Below are 24,665 nucleotides of genomic sequence, written 5' to 3' on the forward strand. Positions count from 1 at the left end.
GTTTTTACTAAATTTGAATGTTGTTACTAATCCAGACCAAAGATTGTTCTCTGATCTTGTGCCTGCAAACACACACACAATCAGTCACATTTTTAGAATAAGAATTCAGTCCGTGATTGTGACTTTCAGTTAATTATAATCCCTAAAAAAAGACAAATCTATTTCCTCTATTTACTCTGCTCAAATAAATTCACACAGCTCCCAGTGGAGAAGATCAGGACGGTCGTTTGAACCAACTTTCAGACACACCAACACTGACCGACACCCGTCAGTCTAATCAAAAATGGCATAGTTCAAAGTCAAATTAATCAAGATGTCAGATAACTTAGACAATGCACACACGAGGTTATCAAATCAACTAATTAATTCAGATCCTAAATGGACTGCAGCATCATTCCTGCTGTGTGCTCTCAGCAGTTTCTGTTTAAGTGGTTTTTCTGATGGGAATCTGATCTGCTTAATGTGTGAAGGTAATGAGTTCCATTAGCTGCAGGCTCTATAAATTACTGAGTTTGTTGTTTTCGTTGATTTGCTCTTGACTTTTTTCACAATGATGCCTGCTGACTTGTCCAGTTTGAGGACTGTGCGTTAAAACTGTCTGGACAAGCTGTTCTGTAAAAGAAGTTTGGGTTTTCACCTATAATTATACTTTGGGCAAGAAGGAAGGTATTTATCTTCGATGGTCAGCCATGACAGACTGCAGAACTTTCTTGTGAGATCAGTTTGAAAAGAGCAACTTAAAGCAAATCGTAGCTGCAGTTTGTTTTTTTTTAGATCTTTTCTTGTTGCACAGGACCAAACAACCATACAGCCTCCTATTTGAGTGACTGTCAGCGCTGTACTGTACTGAACTCCTTCAGCTGCAGCTTTCTTCTTGGTCACGTAATGATTTGACCTCAAGCAGTTCCAATAACACAGCAAATTGTAGGAGAACTTGGTGGAACAGCCCTTTAACCTCTAGGGACCTTGCGAGGCTTTAAGTCAAAGCAACTCGCAAAAGGCAAAGACAGATTGTTTATTAGCTCTCAGGCTCGGCTCCTTCTGGAGGTGAATTGATTTAACGGCCTCTGTGAAATATTGCTCTCATCCTGGCCTCGGACCACTCTTGCCCCCTAACCCCTTCCTCGGCCGCCCCCCCCCCGCCCCCTCAGAACAGCCCCGAATTCCAGGAAAAGTTGCAGCGAAGCTCTTGCTTCCATAAATCACATCTCCACTCCCCAGCCGCTCCCTGCAGAGCACCGAGGGAGAAACATCATCCCCTTCCCTTTTCCCCGACCCCCCCCAGCTCCACCCCGGTGCTCTGACTGTTTAATGCAGCTCAGAGCACCAAACGACAGCTTCCTCACCCTTTTACCACAACCTCAGCGTAGGTCTCACTCTGAGCCACTTGCTGTGCGCTCAGATCTTTACGGCCCTGTCTGTCACGCCACAGTGGCGTCAAGCTCATGCTGTCTCCTGGCTTTATTTACCTGTTAGTGTGGTCGGGCTGTCGTCAGGCCTTTATTGCCCGCAATCCACAACAATGGCGGCACTCGAGTCTGACTGACTTCTATCTCCTAAGTGTGTTTTTATTGTGAGCACAGCAGCAAACAACAACAACAACAACAAAAAAAAACATGACCAAAGACTCCTGCAGGGGGGTTATTCAGGAGCTCATGTTGCAGAGCTGCAAAGCATTTATGCAAGAATAAATATTCCACGACGCTCTGTAATGAAAAAGAATGTGTTACACAAGCATTGTGTTGCAGCACTAGTGGACAAGGTTTTTTCATCGATTGGTCCGTGTTTATGCCGAAAATCGCGTGTGACTGTAGCCCAACCCGTGTGAGCAAAGGGCCTGTCTCTGCATGCCCATAAGACGCAGGAGAGCTGATTAACACACAGGGTTAGGCTCACATATGAATGACAGATCCATCACACGGCTCGGTTTGTAGGACAGCGGGGTCAAGGGCTCTGACAGGAACTCTCAGCGCAGCTCTCATGAATAGCACATAAACAGAGAACATCCGTAAACAGTTTAGAAGACCCGTTTGGACTTTGTTCCATAAGGGTGGGTGGGAAGGAGGGTCGCGGAACGGGGACGAGGACAGGAGGGGCGAGAGAGAGTGAAGCAGTGCAGCTGATACTCCCTCTATGGCGGCCTGGTTGGGAGGAGCAACATCAGGCTGCCTCTGCTCTCCTTTGGGACGCTCTGCCTGTACAAACAAACCGACCCCGGGCCTCTGGTCTAATGGGAACCAGACCTGCTCGAGGACCAAATCCCCTTTTTTCTCCGTCCCTCCTCTTCTCCCTTCCCTTCTCCTCCACTGTACGACCAAACCCTCCGCCGACACACGCTCCAGCTGAAGGACGCACTTCAATTATCCCAAACAGACCTGAAAATATTCCCCGTCCCCTTCCCGAGTTTTCCCACACAGCGACGCTTCATGACGTTTCTACATCGGCGCTGACCTTTTCGACCCTTGAGCAGCGAGACTCCCGTGACCCGCCCTTATCTCCACGCTCACACTTTCTCTCACTTTCACATGCTTTCTCTTCCCACTCTCTTTCCCTCCGTCTGCGCACACAAAGCTCTCCATTGACTCATGTCGATACCGATGACCTTTTCCAGTCCAACCCGACCTCTTTGACAAGCTCTGGTTAACGGTATTTTTAACCCAGTTTCACATGACAATAAGGTGCATGTTCCGCACAAGCAGCAGCATAATTAGATCTCTGCAGAATGACGAGAGCATCCCTAAGCTGTGGTTCAGGATCGCAGGCACCATGTTGACCTGCTGTGTGCTGAGTAAGAGCAGCTCATCCCTGCCTACAAAGTCTGAATGTTCTCATTGTGCGGGTTCAGGGTTTATCAGTGAATGTCCTCCCAGTCTCGCTGCTGTCTCTATCTGAATGTTCTGTTTCACCAAAGTATGAATGTTGGCACAGAGTCGGGCGGAGGGGAGAAAAGGCTCTCGGGGCCTCCACATTGACTGCACGGCTGCTGCAGAGAGGGCTGATTGTGATATGGCCTGGTGACAGAGGGCCTCGCACACATGTGGTGTTGTTTAGATTGCATCACTTTATCGCTGCATAGTTCCTGAACGAGATAAAATAGATTTGGAGACAAAAATACATGTTAACGCTTCCTTCTGTTACTCTTCTTTGTTGCTTGTGTGCAAGGAAGGCAAATGAATACCAAAATAAAAGCCAATTATTTGTGCGTGCTAGAATCAGGGATCGAGTCACTGACGCCAAGTGCCTGGAAGTACGGCAGACTTATTGAGGAGAATGGACCGTGTCTGAAGAGTTGGAACAAATTCACAAACACTGGATATGACTGTTCAGCTCTGTCTCCCTCCCACACATCTGGGCACAAACCCGTCAATGTTCCCTTCGGCAAAGATCTGTGATGAGCTGAGTTGAGTTGCTGCCCAACTTGCAGTCATTTCACATTACCCCCCCCCACCACCACTACCTACACACACACACACGCACACACAAAAACATTCACACTCATTCGACTTCTGTCTGGTCTTGTATGATCCTGGTGTTCCCTGTATTTCTCTTTCCCCGTGGAGGTGCTATGGGCTTTCTGGCAGTGCTCACCTCTTTGTGTGGTGCGTGCCAGGAGTGGCCAAGCCCAGACACAACCCTGTGGAGCTGAAGTGGTTTTCAGCAGAGTCAGCACAAAGCGGGACCTGCCAGTAACAAACGTGTTGCAACTCACTCACTTTCTCTCTGGAAGAGGTTATGAGTGGGAGGTGTGTACGGGCTGTGAAAGAAATTAGCCTGAAAGTGTGTTTCTAACTTTGAGTGCTCGGTTGTGAGGGACTAATGTACATATAATCTGCTGGTGCTTTTGGGAGCATCCATCTCTGCGTGCCTGCGTGTTTGCATGATATAGCTCCAGGATATATTTAATTGGTTCTGCATTGATCCACTGTAAACATATACTCACATGCCACGGTTTTGATGGATGAAATGGAAATGGATCAATACTGGAGCACAAAAACTCTCTGAGCAAAGCCACAAACAGAGTCTGAACCAGGTTTACTGCCAAGGCGAGGACATTCACCTTGGTTTACTGGTGCGTAATAAAGAAACATAAATGTAGAATATAAAATATAGCGACGGAGAGAAAAGTACTAGTATTGAAAGGATAATGTGCAGAATGAGTCAGAGCCTCCCAGCCGCCATGTTTCCTTGGTCAAGGACACAGACTGGAGATCTCCCTGGATGAATAAATGTGGAGCCGTGTTGGTGGGGGTCTTGTGACTTGGAGCAGTTTGCCAGACAGATGAAGAACTCTTTTTTTTAAGTGTCTTAAGCGTATAATTAGAATAATGTTCTGATGCTTTGCTTATTGTAATTAGGCACACTTAAATCTTGCAACACAACCACAGAAGAAATAACATGCGGTAAGCTGGCTGTGATAAGACCAGGTGGGTGTGTCCAGCCAGTGGTTGAATCAGTGCTGGTTTATATTCCCACTGATGTCATTTGTTGAGGCAACAGAACTTTGGCAGGAAGAGACTGACAAACAGTCAAGGTCGTTGACCCACTTCAGGGAAAAAAAGCCACCAATCAGTCTGTGTGTCCCTGATGTTTCAAATTAATGATTATTCCCTGGTGTGAGGAGGGCGGACAGAGCAGGCTTTGTCTATTAATGGTCAAATACGCACCACATCTTTGTCCATTAATGGTTAAATACACAACCGTCTTTTGTCCTTCCTCTTTGCTCCTTTCTTTTCTAATCTCATCTCTTCCTCCACATTGTTCCACTGCCACGTTGCAGCCGTTTGGAGTCGGGGAAGTGGAGACACCTGGACCTAGCTGCTTTTCCACAGAGATTGTTCTCCTTCCACAGTAGCTTAAGCCAAAGCCTGTATGGTCATGTGATGACAGTGATGATGTGGCATGGTCTGATAGTGAGAAACTAGAAAGCATGGGGACTCCACACCCCCGTGGCCCCTCGACGCTCTCCCCCTCTCTTCTCCTGAATCAAATGCGCAGAGATGTGTGGGATCGCTCTCACAGGAGGAACTTGAACCCTCTGACTTCCTGCCTGCTGATGAGGTCACTGGTCTCGGTGGGAGTGTCTGTGAAATGCCTGCTCAATAACAGCCGCCTGACGGCGAAGCTCGGCGGGAGAGGGAGGAGGGACGAAAAAAAGGTGGAGTGGGACATGCAGCGAGGGGTAGATGACAGGTTGATGTGGGGGTGGAAGGGGAGGGAGGGGGGACCATCCAGTGCCTGTCTCTGGTGAGCCTGAGGCACTTGGCGGAGCACAGCATGTGTTCATGTAATGCAGAGGACTCGGCTCTCTCTTAAAAAAAAATTAGTCAAAGGGGGTGGGGGTGTGAAAGCTATACAGCCAGGAAAATCTCACAAAATGGCTGAGAATGTTCCCGTCTGACAAAACTCTCTGTTATTCATTAATCACATGCGCGGAGGTTAGTTATTGCTGTCCGAGGCATAGTTTGGACCTAAAATCTAACTGTATGTGTTAATCAGTGGGTTCAGATAGGGATCAGGACTCCATATGCCAGAACCTTTGCCCCGAGGCCCTCGTTTATGACCTACAGAATGAAGCCTTCAACAAGCCAGATGATTGTCACGCTGTCACAATAAAGTACTCTTGCACTGAAGCGAAGAGTCTCACACTGTGTATGGTTCAGGGAGCGTCTGACTTGTGGTATCATGTGCTTGCTGCCTGTCAGCTGGCCCGCGGCTGATGTCAGAGTCCTCTTGATTAAAGAGTGGGCTGTGTTTGGTCCCAGTGAAGGTCGGGTTGCTCTGAGGTCACTTCTGCTCCCTGAAAGCAGCAGGACCTGAGCCGCGGCGAGGCCAACGAGGGAGAGCACCTGGTGCGTGCTGCCTGAGGCTGCGGCCCGATAGGTAGGGGTTAGAGGAAGGAAGGGAGGGGCAGGATGGTGGTCGCACATACAAAGCCATCTTGTTTTAGGCCGGGCTCAGATGGAGCTGCTCTACTGCCAAGGGTCCAGAGCGCTACATCCTGCCGCCCAGTGAAAGACTCAGTCTTCAAACAAGACGTATGAACAAAGAGCCATAGAGCCTCCGAGCGTGAGCGCCCATACACCACCCCTGCAACACACACAGAGAGAGCACACTGTATTTCACTGTCCTGCTTCGTCGCTCTTCTTACTTCCAGATGCCGCCTTCATTCAACGGCGAGCATTTCTCAGGAGGTCACGGTTTCATATCCTAGCTCTCACAAAACAATGCAATTAAGTAATTCTCTGTAAAACACACACAGCTCGGTCAAAACACACGCAGTCACTCCCCCGTCATCGTCTAACTGTGTTTCACCCTCTGGCGGCAGCAGCATAATGCCTTCCAGATGCTGAGATGCTGTACTCTCCAGCCTCACCAAACCTTGGAAGCCAGTGCCCCTCTCTCATGGTGTTAATGGTGCCCAGGAGGCCTCTGAGGGGGGAAGGGGGGATTCACGAGACCTTTCAAGCTCCTGCTGAGCCTCCAGAAAGGCCTCGGCATCCTTTCCCTTTCACAGGGTAATCGCTGATCTGTCTTCGCTGAGCGCTGATCAGCAGGGTCTGAAAAGGACGGTTTGAGAAAAGAAGGTGTGCTCACAGACAGGATGACAATGTCCTCTGCAGCTGTTCAGATGGGTGGTGGTGATAAACACTATTTGGTTTCATTAGGGTATCTTGTGTCAGCTGCTGCTCATCAACTTCTTACAGTCTTACAGTCTTCCCCTCAGTCTTTCTCCTCTTTCCTTCCCTCAGTCTAGCATAAAAAAAATCAATGGCTACTCTCAAGAGCTAGCTTGTGTTACCATCTTCCCTCCGTCCCCTCTCCGTGACCCTCACCAAATGATCTTATGACACAGCTTTAGATTTATGTACCCTACAATATCCCAAGCTGTGCCCTAGTAGTCTATAAAGGCCAATTATTAGGGCTTTATCTGTTCCTCAGTTAGCACTAAAACGCCCTGGGACATGGCAGACAGCCTCAGCTCCTCAGTCCATGTTTTTAAAAATGCTTATCTCCTCTTTAAAGCCAGCACTGGAGCTCATTATGTGCTGGGTTGTGAAATGAAACCATCAGTGACGGCGTTCTTCTCTCTTTAAAGGTTTGGGTGTGTTGCTGTTTCTTCTGCAATTCCCAGGACAGCACGGACGGACTGTTTGACGTGTAGCGGCATTGCTGGGGTAAAGGGACATGAAGCACGACGACACAACAACAACATTTTGTCTGGACTCAAACCCAAAGAGGAGAGAGCGAGCCGGAGAGAGAGGAGGAAAAAGCTCCAGGCCGAGGAGCTCTGTGAGAAAGTGTCCATCTGCAGCACACGCTGGAGACGACCCAAAACAAACAAGTTAAAATTAAACCACAGAAAGACAGCCAATCTCCGTGTTTAAAGTTCTAACAAACAGAGGATTACCGTGCTACCATTTCAAAGGACCGAGAAATTGTCCGTTTTGTGGTTTATCCGACCACAATACAACCAATAATGTCTGGAACAGCTACACCGCTGGCTGAGGAGCAGCTGGTAGCCTGAAAGTTTCAAAGAAAATGAGCTGAAAATCACACAGGTGCTGTAGAGAAGGTTGCTGTTGTCGTGTGTAGGATGTGAAAGAACTTTTAACTTTCACATTCATCTTCCTTAAAGCACCAACATCGTTCTGTTTTCACTTCAACTGGCTTTATTGGCATGAAGGTTTTAACAACAGAGCTTATTCATTTATCAAGATAAATGCTGCTTTGTTTCGTTGAATGTTTTACATTTTTGGAGGAAGTGCGTCTCTGTCTCAGCCTCACCTGTGGTCACATGTTCCGTCTCTTCTTGGCTGCCATGATTTTTGGTTTTTGGTCACTGAGCCCAAACTTGGTCATGGTTCTGTCTCTGCTTTCGGTCCCTGACGGTGCAGAGATATTCTCCTATTCTGCCCCAATAACGTTCTGATCTAGTTTCTTTTTTCCAGTTTTCCAAGTAGGTTTTACTGTGCAATATAATTTGTTTTAATCTGACTCCAATCCGAGTAAACGCAGCAGCAGATGAAACACTTAATGACATTTTAAAACCGCTTTTGACAAACTGTGTTGCAAAACATGAAGTCCACATTATTATCTAGTGTGTTAATATGCTTGCTCGACACTGTTACGGCTGCATAATCTGCACTCTTACTGTAACGTGTCTTCACAGAAAGACTTGAAATCAGCCTTTGAATCACATTTCCTGCCACACACGTGTTCAGAAGTCTACTTGCAACATTAGCGCTTAATATTTCAGAGGTTTATGATGACAAAACAGATAAAAATGCACCGTCTCCTGGTAGTTAAGATAAATCAAACATGGAGGCCTCTGAGCTCGTGTACACTCTCCTGATTAATTATAATTAAATCTGACTGACAGAAATCCCACAGTTCAGTGTAGTCAGCTTTGACGATGCTAATGAGGTTTTCCCAGAAGCTTTGTTACGGCCTCACAGTGAGTGTATGTGGTCGCTGTGGTTGCCACCGCTGAGGTTTCCCAAATCCACATGACAGCCGACTGTTTGCAGCAGCTCCCTCCTCCACCTTCTCCAAAAGCCGTGTCTGGCTAACAAACCTCTGCACAGGGAGGGGAGATCATATTTGGATGAAGGTTAAAGAGAGTGTGTTGGAGCTTTGATGTCTGATTTGACACTATGCTGCTATCTAGTGGCGACGACGCACAAGAATCAGGTGCAGCTTTGGTCTCGGCTAGACTCACTGTTCATTAAAGGTAAAGTATTACCAGTTTTAAACTTTATTTTGCTCTGTCTGCAACAACCAAACAGATCAGATAATCTTTGTTTGGAGGTGAAGACATTTACTGGCTCGTGCCCTTTGTTACTGTAGGATCACTTCGTTGTGTTCGACACGTGGGGGAGCCAGAGATCAGTGACTCCTGCAGTGTTAAAGGAAGCTCAGAACAGAACAAAGAGCCAGCAGATAAAACATTCACATACGTTCATCTCTCTCCCTGCGGAGGCATTTAACCTCACCAACAGATGTCATTGGTGGCTCTGGAGGATCTCTGCAGCAATCGCGCCCAGATGATGAAGGAGGGTCTTTGCCGTTCAACTGGAAACATATTTACAGTTTATTACTCCCAAAATGCATGACATCATTGTTCACCATCTCCTCACACAGCACATGGCCCTCCTCATAAACCCAGTTTCCTACCGATCAAACTAATCAAATTGATGCTATCGCAAATACAAACGGCCACTTATTGATTATATTTTCTTCTGTTTGTGTCTTTGCAAATAAAAAGAAACAACAAGGAGGAAACTGAGGGAGTTTTTGTCTGTGCTCTGCATCTGCTCCCCATCACGAACCCCCTAAACACTCCCATATGGCTATGATGTCAAGCTTTATGTTGCAGAGCAATGATCCTCTCTCGGGACCATCGGCCTCAGATGGGGTAGTTAGACCCTCCCTCAACCAGAGGACCTGAAACCCACCGTCAGCCAGCCAGAGAGGCACCAGTTTCAGGATGCTTTTACCCTGAAATCGCTGTAAAGCAGCCAGAGAGGAGAAAAAAAATACTGATTCCCCTTCAAAATAACTCATAGCTTTCTGTGGAAGCAGTGCAAGGTTATGTAAATCTAAAATGTGTCATGTTTTATCTTCTCCAAACTTGTTTCGCTGTAATCAGGGAGCTGTGTGGCAGATCCTCTGACTCATCCTCCCCCGCCGAACTGGGAGTCTCTGGGCAAATCTGATTGTTGTGGGTACAAAGTTAAAGAGAGAGGTCTGGAAGGGGCAGATTGCTTTTAGAGAGGGCTTCTCTTATGACTCAGCTGGACAGGACTGAGCCTCCCCTCACAAAACAACATAACAAAACAATGCAATTACAGTGAAAGGAGGCTTTAAGCTCCGGCTCTCAACACTCCTTAATTTCCAAGTGAAGGGAGCTGTTGCATTCAAAAGGAGACAGGAGAAAGGAGCAGACTTAAAGTATTACAGTGGAAAGGAAGAGGCGGGGGGAAACGTAAGACAAGAGAAGGATTTAGGCCACTAACTGTATGCTAACCTCACATCCAGATCCAGGTCTACTCAACGCAGGCTCAAAATAGGATGTATTGTCTTTGTTAATGAGCAAATGTGAAGGTGAGGGTGAAGTAGTGGAACAGGTCCACTGTGAGATTATCAAAAGTACGCTGATACAATGCAATCAGGAAGTGATACCGCAGAGGGGGGCAGGAATTTAAAAGAGAAAAAGGAGTCGCGTGCACACGGTGTCCAGTAAGCTGAACAGAAGGTCACCAGATAAGAAATGAGATCAGGAAAAGAGACGTCCAGTCTGAGGCTCAGGTGTGGCTGCAGCTCTCACTCTCATTTTAAACACTCTTCCTGTCTTTTACAGACTCCTAAGAATTGTCCGCAGTAAATTGAATATTTCCTGGTTGTTATCTGGTTCCTGCATACAACAAACTTTCCCTTTCCATATCTGTCACTATTCAATGATGTTTTCAAGGTGACTCACCACGTTTGTTTTGGCACAGAGATGCCTGAATATTTACAAGAGAAGGTCAGTAAATAATAGTACTTGTAGATAATCAGAGCCCTGCAAAGCTGCTAAACTTTCATTGTCTTGTCTTTTATGAAGCCCAGAGGATAAATCCTACATTGAGGATCCTTGGAGATGCCGTCACTGACATCTTTTAATTGAGTTTGGTATACATGTAGGAAAAACCAACCTAAAGTGTCACCGGAACAGCTCAAGTGCTCCTCTCACACAGATTGTCCACCATTTCTTTTACGGGTATGGTATCTGCATTATCGCTTTTGTTTTGAATAGGACACATCCTGGGAATTATCCACATCCTGGTTGCGGATGTGATGTATTGGCTTCATATCACCATATATTCCAGTCAAGTCTGAAATGTCCCACATTAGGCTAATTCACTAAACTGGATGGATACAGCCATCCAGTTTGGCTCAGACACTCTGGGGAGTGGTTGTCATCACTTTGCTCACTTTTTACGTCATCAAGTCAAAGTTTAACGTGTCCAGTACTTTGGTTTCTGGCCAAATATCTGCAGAATAAACAACAGTCTCATTAGCTGCAGCTGTACTTTATGTTAGTGATGATTAGGAAGTATCAGGAGGCACGCTAAGCTAAAGGTTTTGGATGCAGATATGAGATGGTACGGTGGAGTACTGAAGCTCCTGTGAGTCTTTCCGAGAGAGTTTACATGGAATCAGATATGCTGTACACATTTACAGTCACCCCCCCCCCTCCGTCCTGAAACGCACAGATGGATTCCAGAAACGACCTGTGCTCGGTTTAACGATCAAGGGAAGAACAAAATCTTCGGCAGGGAAATTCATCTTACTCAGTGGTGTGGTATGTAGAGTCTCAGCTCTCCGTGGGGAGGCTGTGCAGCGTGAGGTCCGAACAGCAATCAAGGACAGTGTTTTCAAACAAAGTCAAGCTACATTTGATAAGAAGATAAATGACTTCTGCTACGTTACAGTCAAAAGGTTTTGCTCTCAAATTATGTCGGGTTTGTTGAACACATGACTACGAGATCCTCTTTGGAAAAGAGATGTGTAAGCTTCCCCAGCAGGTAAGATAAGGTTGTGCTGAGTTTACTGACTGAGCAAAATCTATGATTTAACAGACATTTTAGGAAATCCTGTTTATGATCCTGTTAATCCACTCTGACTCCACTCTGACACTCTCTTCCACAAGATACAGAAAATGTCTTCAAAATGCCAGCAGAGACACCAGGAATCTGCAGACACAGAGGGACCTCTGTTTGATTTTCCATGATCACATTACAGTAGGATTTGCTTCAGTGACTAAATGGACAAGACTCACATTGTTGCATTGTGAATGTCTCTTGTGTTATTCTCTGTTTTCACGAATGTACCCGCTGAATATTAAATAAAATCACTTCGTTTTAGAGATACAGAAGGTGAGAAACAAACATGTGGTCACCAAAGCTTTGCTCCAACAGCACAAGGTCACACTATCAGTGTCCCAACAAGTCATTAGTCTTAGTGTTTTTCTGTGTCCTGTTCATCAGCGTATTTTCACAGCCATTTCCTCTTTGTGACAGGAAAAGGTTTAAAGCGTTAATGTTTTCTCCTGGACTCCCTTGGACCCTTTACTGAGTTTACTCTTAGCTCCAGATGGCTCATTCCTCTCATTCACCCCCCCACTCACTGTTCTGCCGCTCTGGTATGAAGAGAGAAAGTAGATCAGTAACCTGCACCGTTTCCCAGGAATGTTGGAGTAAATGTTGATGAGAACCACGTAGCTAATTTCCTCTTTGTTGCTGAGCTTTTAGTTCATCACTTCCAGTTTTCGTTTGAATTGTATTTGACGGGGGTTTCCATGGGAAACCTGTCTGTTTGTTCTTTCAGCAGGAGGGCGGGCTTGAGACGCTACACAAGCACAACAACGTTAAACGCCTTTTATCTCTACGTTGGTGTCTCCCCTGCATAAACAACTCTAACCTAAAATGACCCACATGCTGCAGGAAATGGATCAACGTTGTTGTGTGATCACCACATTACATAAACCCCTTTAACGTGTGGAACCAAATCCTGCACTGGAGCTGCCATTTTTCACACCATTAATTAGTTTGTGTGACTCACTTGTGCAAACATCTGAGCACAGTTAATCCACATGAGCTGGAGGAGCTCTAAAGGCGGCTGACGAGGCTCTCTGAGCTCGTTCCCAACAGGAAAATGCATCTGATACTGATCACGCTGCAGCCTGGATAACATTCAGGAGCATCAAACCTTTCAGCTCGGTTTGGTTCTTTGTTTAGTTTTCAGCTCCTCTGAGGTTATTGAGAGATTAAAGGTCTCATTCGGTTCATTTCCAGGTCAATACTTGGAGGTCCTAGTAGAACAGGGTTACGTGGTTTAATGTTCAGATCAGTTTGCCTACTTTGCTTTCGCCTTCAACATCCTCATGTTACCAGAGAGGAAAACCAATGGCGGACAGTTAGGTGGATTTTCAGTGAGTGGAGACCAAGCCAAGGAAGTGCACCAGGCTTTAAAGGCAATTTTACATCATGGACAAACTGTAATTACAACAATGGCGCCCGCCGCGTGATGCCGTTGGGCCCAAAAATCCTTTTTTCCGTAGACTTGTATTGTGAAAGAGACGTCTGCAAATTAGCGGATGCATTTTTTTTTTGAGAGTCACAACCTGTGAAATGATTCGTTTCACCAGCAAAATTTAATCGATTGTGTCCGATAACGTTCGGAAAGTGCAGAAGAGCTGAAATATTAAAGAATTTTATCCACATCAAAACTAGCAGAGGACTAATCGGAGTGAACGGAGCCTCCAACACTGTTTCCAGGTCTGTTTATACGTCTCTATACACATGCGTAACTTTAGAGATCCCTCACGTCTGCTCTAACGTTGGCAGGACTGCTTTCAGGCGTCATGCAGCTTTTAAATCACTCATTACACTTGGAGATTTTAAAACGTATTAGCTGAAGTCTTTGCCTCTTTAACTCTTGTTACTGTGTACATTTCTTGTTCTGTGTGTTTTTGTGAATGTTGCTTGTTCTCTCTTGTGAAACAGATCTTCATCACAACGAGACAGTCCGACTAAATAGAGATTTAAAAAAAAAGTAAAAGTAAATAAGTGGCGGAAACAGACGGCCTGCTGAGGGGCTGGAGGAGGTCACATGATCAACAGATCCCCGTATGACATCATAAAGGGAGCTGAATCTAACCAGCGTTTTTCCACACATGTTTACCGAAAGACAGAGCAGGAGAAACAGAGAGAGGACGCTCTTTTCTCAGCGTCTGAGGGTCTCTAGACTCACATTTATGTTAAAAAGACATTAAAAAGTGCATGTTGCATAATATGGGACCTTTAAAACTATTGCCATATGATCAATAACACTTTGAACATCAACTCCTTTGAGTCTGATGTGACTGAGAGCATAAACTCTTTTTCTGTCTTAGGGAGTCTTTTTCTGAATAGGGAGTGTTTCTGCTACATGACTGGAATCTCAATGCTTGTTTTCTTAAACAAAGCCCCCTGTTTGTCTTCCAGGGCCTCCCTTGTTGCATATCTTCCTCCATTATCTCCCCCCTGCTCCCATCTGATGGACCTCTTGGAGTAACCTCTGACCCTAACTGGCTTGAAGACGTCTTGCTGGGTGCAGCTGTTTATTCTCAGATTTCTCACTTTCCATGTTTCAACTACAAACACAATATCCTGCTTATTATTCATCATTTCTGTGGGTCACTACAGCTCAGGGAGGATGTGATTACATGGCATGCTCTGTGCCCCCCTCAAATCTGTGTCTCAGGCTCCATCACTCCGCCGCAGTGATTCATCACTAGCATTCCTTCGTCCTCTCTGTCTGCGCATGAGGGAAATTCAGGGAATTCGTGTCCTGCATGTCCTGGAATCCGAAACAACTAAGAACAGGATGTGACTGCATATAGTTTGGAAAGTCCACACATCGGATCTGCTTCTTTCTGAAAGTGAAAGGCGCCATGTTGGGAAATAACCCGACATTTATTTATCACAAAGGCCTGTTTTAGAACAAACGAGCCATATCTTATTTCCAGGCAATTCAAAAAGTATCCAGAAATGGTTATAAACATTGTGTCTAAAACACGTCCACACTCGATGGTGGTGGGTGTGAATCTGTGTGCTGGCGACCTTTAGAAGCGAGGGCATGATGAAGCCTCCCAGCGAGCGTACAAAACTGTTTTTTTTAGCCCAAATTAAAATAAAAAGTCTAAATCATCACGGCCATCAACATTTTTCTTTTATGCAAAACGGCGCTCAAGCAGAGTTTTGTGTAATAATCTGCTTCAGATATCAAACGGTGGAGTAAAGATGTCTACATATACAGTTTAACGTACAGTAAACAGGTCCTGTATGTGCAGTAAGATGTACTCAGATATTACAAATCCTCAGTGAAGCACAGCTACCTTTTCTTTTTCTTATTTTCTTTATATATGATGCATAAAAAATACTTAAATATGCAAATTTTTAAAATAAAAACTGAAAAGGGTTCCAGTTTTAAAGCTATTTTAAAGTGAGCTGTAGTTGAGACTGAGTATGAAGTGGTTCAATATTAAATTGCCTTTTTATTGTTGTCAATAAACCTGCCTGGTAATATTCTTCTTCACGTCTAAATCCTGAACCACTCGATCTGTTTTTAATCCGTCGTATTTTCAGATTTCAGATCCACACGAATCAAAACATCATGTAATTAAATACAAACATGGATCCATGAAAACACAGAACGTGATGAGTCATGACGAGCAGGACGAGGAACAGCAGCTGACTCATGAATAAAACTATCACACACACACACACACACACACACGTAGGGTGAGAAAGAGAGGGAGAGAGGGGGGGAGAGAGACAGAGAAAGACGACAGAGAGAGGGAGAGAGAGAGGAGGAGGGAGAGAGAGAGGACAGAGAGGGGGGAGAGAGAGAGAGAGATTACAGAGAGGGGGGGAGAAGAGGGGGAGGGAGAAAGAGAGAGAGGAGGAGGGGGAGAGGGGACAGAGAGAGAGAGAGAGAGGACAGAGAGAGAGAGAGAGGACAGAGAGAGAGAGAGAGAGAGGGAGCGAGAGAGGAGGAGGGAGAAAGAGAGAGAGAGAGGACAGAGAGAGAGAGAGAGAGGGAGCGAGAGAGGAGGAGGGAGAAAGAGAGAGAGAGGACAGAGAGGGGGGGAGAGAAGAGGAGGGAGGGAGAAAGAGAGAGAGGAGGAGGGAGGGAGAAAGAGAAAGAGAGAGAGAGAGAGTGTGTGGTAGAGAGAGCATGTGGTCCACTGTGTAGGCAGAGTCTCCCTCTGACTTTATCTCTGTGGGTGACCACAGCAGAGGAGGAGACGCTGAGCGGAGCTGCAGGCACCGACACAGACAGACGGACTCTGTTCACACCAAATGAGAGAGAGGACATCACCGGTGCGGCTCCTCGTGGGCTTCCTCCTCAGTGCGGCAGGTAGGCCGTCTCCTCTTTCTCTGCTGGCTCTAAAGCATCATGTCATGATTTGGTCTCTCTGTGAAACACAAATAATGCCAAGAAATATAAAAAAAAAAGCACAGATTAGTTCAGATCAGGTTCAGTTTGTGCCTTCTGGCTCCAAAACCAACAGATTCAAACTCTCCTTCAGACGTCCTCCTGAACCCCAGCAGCAAATCTACATTAAGTCTGAACTTATTGGGTTTCTAACTTTGGATTTATGCGTTTCTGTTGCTTCCCAGTGCTGCAGGTAGGTGTTTTATTTGAGCTTAATGCCCCCAAATGGGGACAAATAAAGTTCCTGATCGATTGGCTAGTTCATTGAAGGGCACAGGCAGCATTAGGAGAAACACAGCAGCAGGTAAGACTGTGACTCGCCGTGGGTGCAGAGCTTGGTTTTAACCAGAGGGGAGCAGTGTCATAAGAGAAAGAAAGAAGCAGTCAGCTCATCACAAACAAGGAACAAAGACGTTTCACATGTTATTTTATTTATTCATTTATTTTATTTAAATCTCTGAATTCTCATGAACTCTTTGACTCCAGTAAGAATCTGAAAATAAAAGTTTCTGTACTGAAATTATAAAATCAGACCTAGTTTAGCCCCTTTCTGTAGCACTGTTGCTTTACTTACTGCTATTATATGGCTGAATGTTTATTTTATAACACTGGGTGTTCTCTTGTGGGCTATTGAACAGATTTCTTCCTGTTGATCTGATCACATCTATGTCTTATCTGGATTTTTGATATGATTCCTAGAGATCCTTTGAAAGCAGCGAACTGATTAAAACGCAGTTACTGAAACATATTAGACCTTACAGGCAAAGATATTCACTTTGACTCACTGCTTTAGTTGAAGTGTTTTTGTTTGGATGTCATCTGTGGTTAGTTTGGGGACCTTTGACTTCCTCCTCCTAACAGCTTTAAGGCCTCCATGTCATTTAACTTATTAAACTTTTTCATTGATAAAAGTAATATTCTCTCTCGTCCACAGTTTTGCTGACTCACTTCAGCTTTCTGTGCACACATGCTGCCAAAAATAACAAAGTGGAAGTGTTTTTTTCTTTTTTTAGTCTTTGACCTCTGTGTATTTCCTCTATTTAACAGCATGTGGTTATAGACGTAATACTGTAAGACCGTGAGAAAAAAACAGTATTATAGGAAAGATCTAAGAAGTTTTATAAGCTGTTGCTTAGTTGGAGTTAACTGTTGTTTTGTAGTAATCTTTGTTTTTATACATCAAATCATGTGATTTTCACACACAAAGTGCTTCACACAAAGGAAATGATGTGCAGCAAGTGCTTAACATGAAACAGAAATACAGAACATACAAACATATTAAAAACATACATAGAAATGCATGCACACAAAAATGCATGATAAAATGCATTGAAAATGAAAATACTCATAGAATAAAAATAAACACAAGTTAAAAATAGAATCCACAGAGTAAAATCTAACATTTAGATAAGTTTTTAATCTTCTGAAAATATTCAGCGAGCTGGCTCCCCTGATATCTGTAGGCAGTGAGCTGCACAGTTTGGGGGCGTGCAGACAAAGGCTGATTTTCTTTTAGCTGTTGCTGTGAAGCTCCAATAAAGCAGCAGCAGATGGGTGCAGTGTTCGTGCAGGCAGATATTTAACGCAGGCTTACACAACTGCAGCTTCCACATTGCAGAGAAACGTTTCTCTCTGACACATGTCGCTGTGTCTCCATGCTGCAGCTGCACATGCCTCCTGTCCCCTCGAGCTGAGCCCCCCCAGTGTTGTGGTGAGATATGGAGACCCGGTCTCGATCAACTGCACCACGACGGAGAGCGTGTTCGAAGGAATCGGCTGGGAGGCTACACACGGGGGCACAGGTGTAGAGAAGGTCAGCCATTTGACCTGGACTGTGGAGAGCCTGACAGAGTGGGCCGCCTCTCCCTTGTGCTTCTTCAACCCATCAGAGGACGGTCCGTTCAAACAGTGCTTCATGCACCCAGAAGTTGTACTTTATAGTAAGTCTTGATTATTTTCAGGTTCTGTGGAGTTCTGTCATCCGATGTATTTAAACCTCAGCCCCATTTTTAGGCCTGTGTAATGTAATCCTTGCACATTGCTCTTTGCAAACAAAGTACGTCCAATAAAAGTTCTTGTTTTTTCACTGACAGGCTCAGATTGTCATTCTAAGTGTCTGACAACATTATGGAAAGGATCCCTACAGAGAGAGACCTGGAGGATCCTTTTGGTTTGGCCAGAAATAGCTGTTTTATCACTCGATTCAAACCCACCAGACTCCATTGACGGAAACTGTCATTTTACCGCACACAACGCAGAAGTGGCTGATCTATCACTGCCTTGATTTATTAGTTTGTTTGTGTTATTGTGTATTACACAAATATTGTGTTGGCTCCAAACTAACCCTTTAAAGCATGAAGGTCACACAATAACACAAACAAACTAACTGATTAAGATAGAGGTAGACCAGCAACTCCCATGTAAAATTACTGGTTTTGTCAATGGAGTCTGGTGGCAAACAAGAATGATCCTACAGGTCTGGATCTTTTCTGTAATGTTGTCACACACTTTGAATAACAGTCTGAGCCACAGTCTTTGGAAACAAACACTTTCAGTGGACGTCTTAAGATCTCATGCAGTTGCCCTAAATTACTACATGACAGCCATTGTATTGTATCGTTTATCAGGCAGAGGCGATCTACTGGACCGACCAATCATTTAACACCCAAAACATTTAAAAATATGGCAGAGGTTTAAAAATACCGGAGTTGTACTTCAAGTATTCTTAAAAGCAAGTACTCCACTACTTTGATTCAAGTAATGGACTTTTGTACTTTGTCCATCACTGCTTATTTTAAGTTTTACTGCGTCTGATAATCTCTACTTTTTCCTCCAGCATTCCCAGAGACCATCAGCATGAGCACCAGCAGTGACCCACACAGTGTGATGACAGAAATGGGGGAATATAACTTCATATGTGACATCCACAACGTAGCACCTGTTCAAAATCTCACTATAAGGTGGTACAGAGGAGACACAATCATCAGTACAGACACTTTCGACAATCCCATTAAGGAACCGGTCAATCAGTCATCTGTCTTCAGCTTTACGCCGACCAGACGAGACAACGGAGCCACGTTCAGATGCGAGGCTCATTTGGACCTGAGGACAGAAGGGCCACAACTTAATGTATCCTCAGAAGAGTTCAACATTACAGTTAACTGTAAGTATATCGTGTGTACTCACCTTTTTGAAATGTCCTTAATGGCATTTATTTATTCAAAGTGGTCAAATGTAATTTTTCGTTCAGATTTCTGTTTTCATTTTGGCAGATTCTACTTGCACCTAAGTTTAAATAGCCATAGTCAATAAACACCTAAGTGTATGTTGAAAAAAGGATTTTAAACACATTAATGCTGGAGGACAAGTCCATCACAGTCAGGTCTCTTGTTTGTTGTTTGACAGTCAGTCTCAGGTCAGATAAATCTGTTTAATGCCACTTAACGTTACCTTAAGCTCAGAGCTGCTGCTCACTAAACGACAGCCGGTCATTGTACATACATTTGAGAGCGCGACCCTCTGTTGTTCTTCAGCTCAGCGGGTCTGTCGCTGAGCTGCAGCTCAGATTTTGGCTACATTTCTCTTCCTTATATCTGTCTCTTATGTGATTAGCTCGCTAGCTTTAGCAGTGAGTCTGAGGAAGACTCTGGTAATGTGCAGTGAGTTTACGGGCAGACTGTGCAGGTAAGTCAGTAGACAGGTAGACATGCAGCTTGGCTCTTTCTTTTCAAAGTCTTTTGATTACTTGTTGCTGTTGGGTCGTTTTTAACAGATATTATAAAAAAATGCTTCTAAAATAAGTTACATACCCTGCCTTTAATCATGTAAATCACTGGACAAGAAGATATACCAAACATTTGATATTGTCAGTCTCTAAATTAAAAGAGAGGATTTGCGTTATCGCTTTCACAGTTTTTTGTTGAAAAATATACCAAATGATTTAATCAGTTATTTGACAATGAAAACAATCTTTAATGGGAACAAAATAGTTGCAGCCCTAATTGTCACTATACTATTGTAGTTTTTCAGGTGGTGTAGCTGTAAATGATCTCAGCCTAACAAGACCACACATGTCTGCGATGGGAAAACACCAATACCTCTGCCAGCTGTTGTACGTCATTTGTGTCTTAGCTGCTTTTCATCTGTTAACTTCAGGTAAAATAATGTAAGTGATTGCTGTGCTGGCTTCTGTTTAGATGGACCAGATGTACAATGCTCAAATATTGAAGTACTGGAGGGGACAACTTTGGAGGAGTACTGTCCTGTGACAGGAAATCCCACCCCCTTTGTGAAATGGCTGAAAGACGGACGCCCCATAGACCCCAGCATCCCTCTGAGCAGGGAGAAGGCAGGGCTGTACACCATTGAAGCCGAGGGCTCTTCCTTCGTCCGAAACTCTGTCCAGGTGTTTGTATTGTGTGAGTGTCGCTGTACTGTTCACATCCCAGAATGCACTGACTTTGTCTCATATGAAGTATTTAACATGTGTTTATATTTTCAATAACACGTGCACAAAACAAAGTTGTGATTTATCAAACATAGGCCTATATATGTAAATAAATGTATAGATCTTTGAAATGTCTGCTTTACTTTTTCAAGATAATATAAGATGATGTGGAAATGGCAGACAAATTGGTCAATGAATTATATCATGCACAAATCGCTAATTTATAGATAAGACCTATAGTGAACTGGCTCCAGTTTGGGAAACACTGGTTTAGTTATTCCACTGTAAGTCTAAAGTCCAAAGTATTTTTGTGTTTTTTTGCTTCCAGATGGTCCAATCTTGAAGTGTCCAAGCAACTACACTGCACTGGAGTACACTCCTCTAAACTTCACCTGCTTTGTTGAGGGCTTTCCTCAACCTGAGACGACCTTGTACAAAGATGGCGAGGAGGTGGAATTCCCAGGGAATCTAACGAGAAGCGATGCAGGGCAGTACTTGATCACAGCTTCAAACGATCTGTCAAGTGTCAACGTCACAATGGAGATTAATGTCATATGTAAGTTATTATGATGAAATCTTAAACAGCCACTTTTAGCAATGAGTGATTCTTTCCCTCTGACTTATTGTTTAAACTGGTGTCTCTAGACCCGCCGTCACCGATAGTTGAGCTGGAAGACTCTGAAGTCGATGTTGGTTCTACTGTGTGGCTGAAGTGCTCCTCCACTGGCAACCCACGACCAAAATATTTCTGGGATTATTACTGGGCTGCCAATGTGATGGAGGAAAAGGAAGATGGAATATCCCGTCTGGTCATCCACAATGCTACTGCCTACAACACTGGCTCCTACACTTGTCACGCCTCGAACGACAGAGGAAATGTCTCTAAAACAGTCAAAGTCACAGTAAAAGGTAGGGTCAATGTAATTCATCTACCACGTTAATGTTTAAAGAGCTTCTCAATAATTGTCAGCCCTCACATTACATCATTACGTCAGTGCTGTGTTGCAATATGATAGTATCCGTACATTTTAAAATGTTTTTCTTAATCTTATTCCTAAATTCTGATTACATTACTTTCATGATTAAGTGTATGCTGTTGAATCTGTTAATATCAGTGTTTTTAGCAGCATGGTTATATGGATGACAATGGCAAGCTGTTGGTTGGTTGGTCAACCACTTTAGTCAAGACTGAAATATCTCAACAGCATTTTGAATTGTAATTGAACTTTGTACAGATGCTCCCAGGTGATGAATCCTATTGGCTTCGGTGATCCCCTGAATTTACCTATCGCACAGGAAGTCACTTATTCTGTTAAATATCTCCACATCTGCCAGATGGATTGGCACAAAAGAACACAAAGTCCTCATTGTAGGGTTAGGGTTAGGGTCAAATTCTGATCGTGAAACAAGTCATTTTGTGGGGGTGTGACTCAAAAAAATGTATCCATTGATTTCTAAATCTCTCTTTCACAATGTGAGTCTATGGAAAAAAGTCTTTTTGGGCCCACTGGTGTCATGTGACAAACACCATTGTTGTAATTACATGGTTTGGCCACTGTGTAAAATTGGTTTTGATGCACTGGTGCACTTGAACCAAACTCAAGGCCTCAAAAAGGCAAACCACAAACCAGTGGGTGACATCATGGTGACTTTGTCCACTTCTTATGTCCTTAGATCACTTCAGCACAGCCAGGAACTTCAGCTTTCTGGGGGAAAACAAACGACACTTGCAGACTTTAATGTAAAATAACGGTACAACGCCAAACAACGGCAAAAGAAAACTACAGAAATTAAACTACTTTATAAATGACTTGAAGACACCATGTCAGGCAAATAAACTTCTACTCCACCTGACCGAGAAAGAGCAAGATCCACTTGGGATCCACTTTGATTCACGTTTCTTCATTCTCCAGCATCAGGCTTTTGTATTAAGGTCCATCAGTAACCCACTCATTGGTGGGTAACTTACCAGAGCTATATGTTACTTTTCAGTCCTGCTCTACTAAACGTTCGCTAGCTAGCAATGGCACAGTGCTCTGACAACTGGCCTAGCTAGCATTACGTTATAGCTTATAAATTAAGTTAGCTTAGCCTGACCTCCAACTGGTTCATTGTTAGTAGCCTATAAAGAAGACGGGTTCAATTACAAGCTATTCTATAACAGTGTAATTATGCAATTAGCTAGCTGGATTTTGCAAAGAGGATGTGCGCTCACGCGCTCTCTGCCACTATCCTGCCCTGCGTGTGCTATGGCTGAAAGCATCTGTGCTGCTACCATTAGTCTACAGCTTCAATAATACATTCTTGAAAGTGGAATTGGTTTGGCTTTGCGACCCTTGAATAAGCTAAGCTAACACAGGGTCAAAAAACGCAGATGACTAATTTCACACACTAGCAGATGAGCAGCTAACACACGAGTATATAGCATTAGCATGTAGCTTGGAGCCATAAAACCCTTCTATAAAAATCTTTAGCAGGACGTGGCAGGAGAACAAATAGAGAAAACATCAATATGGGATTAAATCGAGGTGCAAACAACTCCAAAGCATCTCTTTGACAAAACGTTAATTGATTTAAATCGGCTTGTTTAAGTGTGGACACTGTTGCCATGTATGTAGGAGTTTCTCCCTAAAAGGGGCGTGGCGATGAGAGAGGCTATTTTTTTATGACGTATTCGTTCTATGTTGCCGAGCGAAACATTATAACGCCGGTGTTGTGACGTCATGACCGTTCTGTGGTCGGGCCAGTAAAAGAAGTCCTCAGTGCAACGTTCCATTCCACCCAGCGTTCGAACAACGTCACACTTTTATTTAACGTAACGCTACAATGAAGACGTCAGAGCTCTGGCTCAAAGTGCGACTTCTGCCCAACTTGCAAAAGCAGTCGTTCACATTTATAGAGTGTGTGTGTGTGCGCGCGCGTGTGTGTGTGTGTGCCCAGTGTTGGAGGGGGAGGGCAGTTTCCCAGTTTCCTCCCCGGTGATGTAGAGCTGGGACCCGTGCAGTAGCCATAGCTTAGCTTAGCTTCCCCCTCAGAAAGTCAACAAGTCGCCGCTGCAGCGGAGGAACAGCACAGACTCAACAGCAGCTGGAAAAATAACCTCAAACACTTTATTCCAAATGGATGATTTCAACTGTCTCCGCCTGCTCTCAGTCCTGCTGACTTTAGAGCTGCTGTCGCTTTCTAACGGGACAGGACCGAGTAAGTTGAGCCGCTCTGGAGTCTGTTTTATGTCCTCTTTTCTGGCCCCTTTGAGTTTGGCTATTAGACGTATAAGGAACAAAAATGTGTTTGGATGTGTTTGGTCTATTTATGTAGCCTGCTGAGAGATGAGGCGCTAACTTAAAGCAACACAGCGCTGTTTAAAGCCTCAGAGGACACTTATGCATATGTTGTGTTACACTTGATTTGAATGAGGAGTGTGTGAAGACTTGTGTAAAATCAGTAGCATAACTTTTTGGGGTGAAAGGTGTGTCTGATTAATTATTACTAAGCAATGTGAGCTGTCTTGTTTTCTCTTCTAATCTTTTGTAGTCAGTGTTTCAGGCCTCCTCACACGTCCTGTAGATATTAGAGTTTTCCAACAAACACTTTTTAAGGTAAACTTGGTGTTATAATACAGAGAAATGGGCTGGGCAGAATGTGGCGCATTTAACTCAGATATGGATATCAGTTAATTCCAGCATGAGGAATGTTGGGCAGCAAGTGCAGACTTTCCTGAGGGTGGGGTATATCCTTCCTGAGCCTTTTCCTGCAGCCTCCTGAGACGCAGCTTTTGTTCTGCAGACCTGCGGCTGTTCAACAGTGTTTCGCTGCAGTGCTGGATGTGGAAATGTTGTGTTAAGATAATGGATGTGTGTAGACCTGGACTGCAATAACATGTCTCACCCCTCTACTCTGCGTTCCTCAGGTGCCGAGCCAGAATGCCCCGTCAGAATAACCCTGGACAGGATGGTGGTACAATACCAAGACAGTGCCCCGACTGCAACATGCACGCCGATGTCCACCGACGACAGAAATGTTGAAGAAATCTCCTGGCAGGGTGGCATGGCAAACAACACAGTTTGGCTTGTTGACACCCATAAAGACTGGGACTCAAGGCCTGTTTGTACTGCGACATTCAGGGGAATAGGAACATGCCAGAAACATTTAAACTTCATTCTCTACAGTATGTATCGCTAACTTCTTTTGCACT

At 44.4% G+C, this 24,665-nt stretch overlaps 1 protein-coding gene across 1 annotated transcript in view; it reads left to right on the plus strand.

Annotated features, from left to right (window-relative positions):
• The first annotated feature begins 4,927 nt into the window (after positions 1-4,927).
• Positions 4,928-24,665, plus strand: part of LOC139216387 (hemicentin-1) — a 36,305-nt gene continuing 16,567 nt past the window's right edge. The window contains exons 1-8 of the mRNA XM_070847480.1: positions 4,928-5,244; positions 7,133-7,290; positions 17,688-17,918; positions 18,860-19,186; positions 20,220-20,441; positions 20,799-21,026; positions 21,116-21,379; positions 24,381-24,638. Of these exons, the coding sequence (XP_070703581.1) occupies positions 4,928-5,244; positions 7,133-7,290; positions 17,688-17,918; positions 18,860-19,186; positions 20,220-20,441; positions 20,799-21,026; positions 21,116-21,379; positions 24,381-24,638 (2,005 nt within the window). The remainder of the gene's footprint in view (positions 5,245-7,132; positions 7,291-17,687; positions 17,919-18,859; positions 19,187-20,219; positions 20,442-20,798; positions 21,027-21,115; positions 21,380-24,380; positions 24,639-24,665) is intronic.

The sequence above is a fragment of the Pempheris klunzingeri genome, chromosome 17 (genome assembly GCF_042242105.1).
Source record: "Pempheris klunzingeri isolate RE-2024b chromosome 17, fPemKlu1.hap1, whole genome shotgun sequence".
Classification (NCBI taxonomy): domain Eukaryota; kingdom Metazoa; phylum Chordata; class Actinopteri; order Acropomatiformes; family Pempheridae; genus Pempheris; species Pempheris klunzingeri.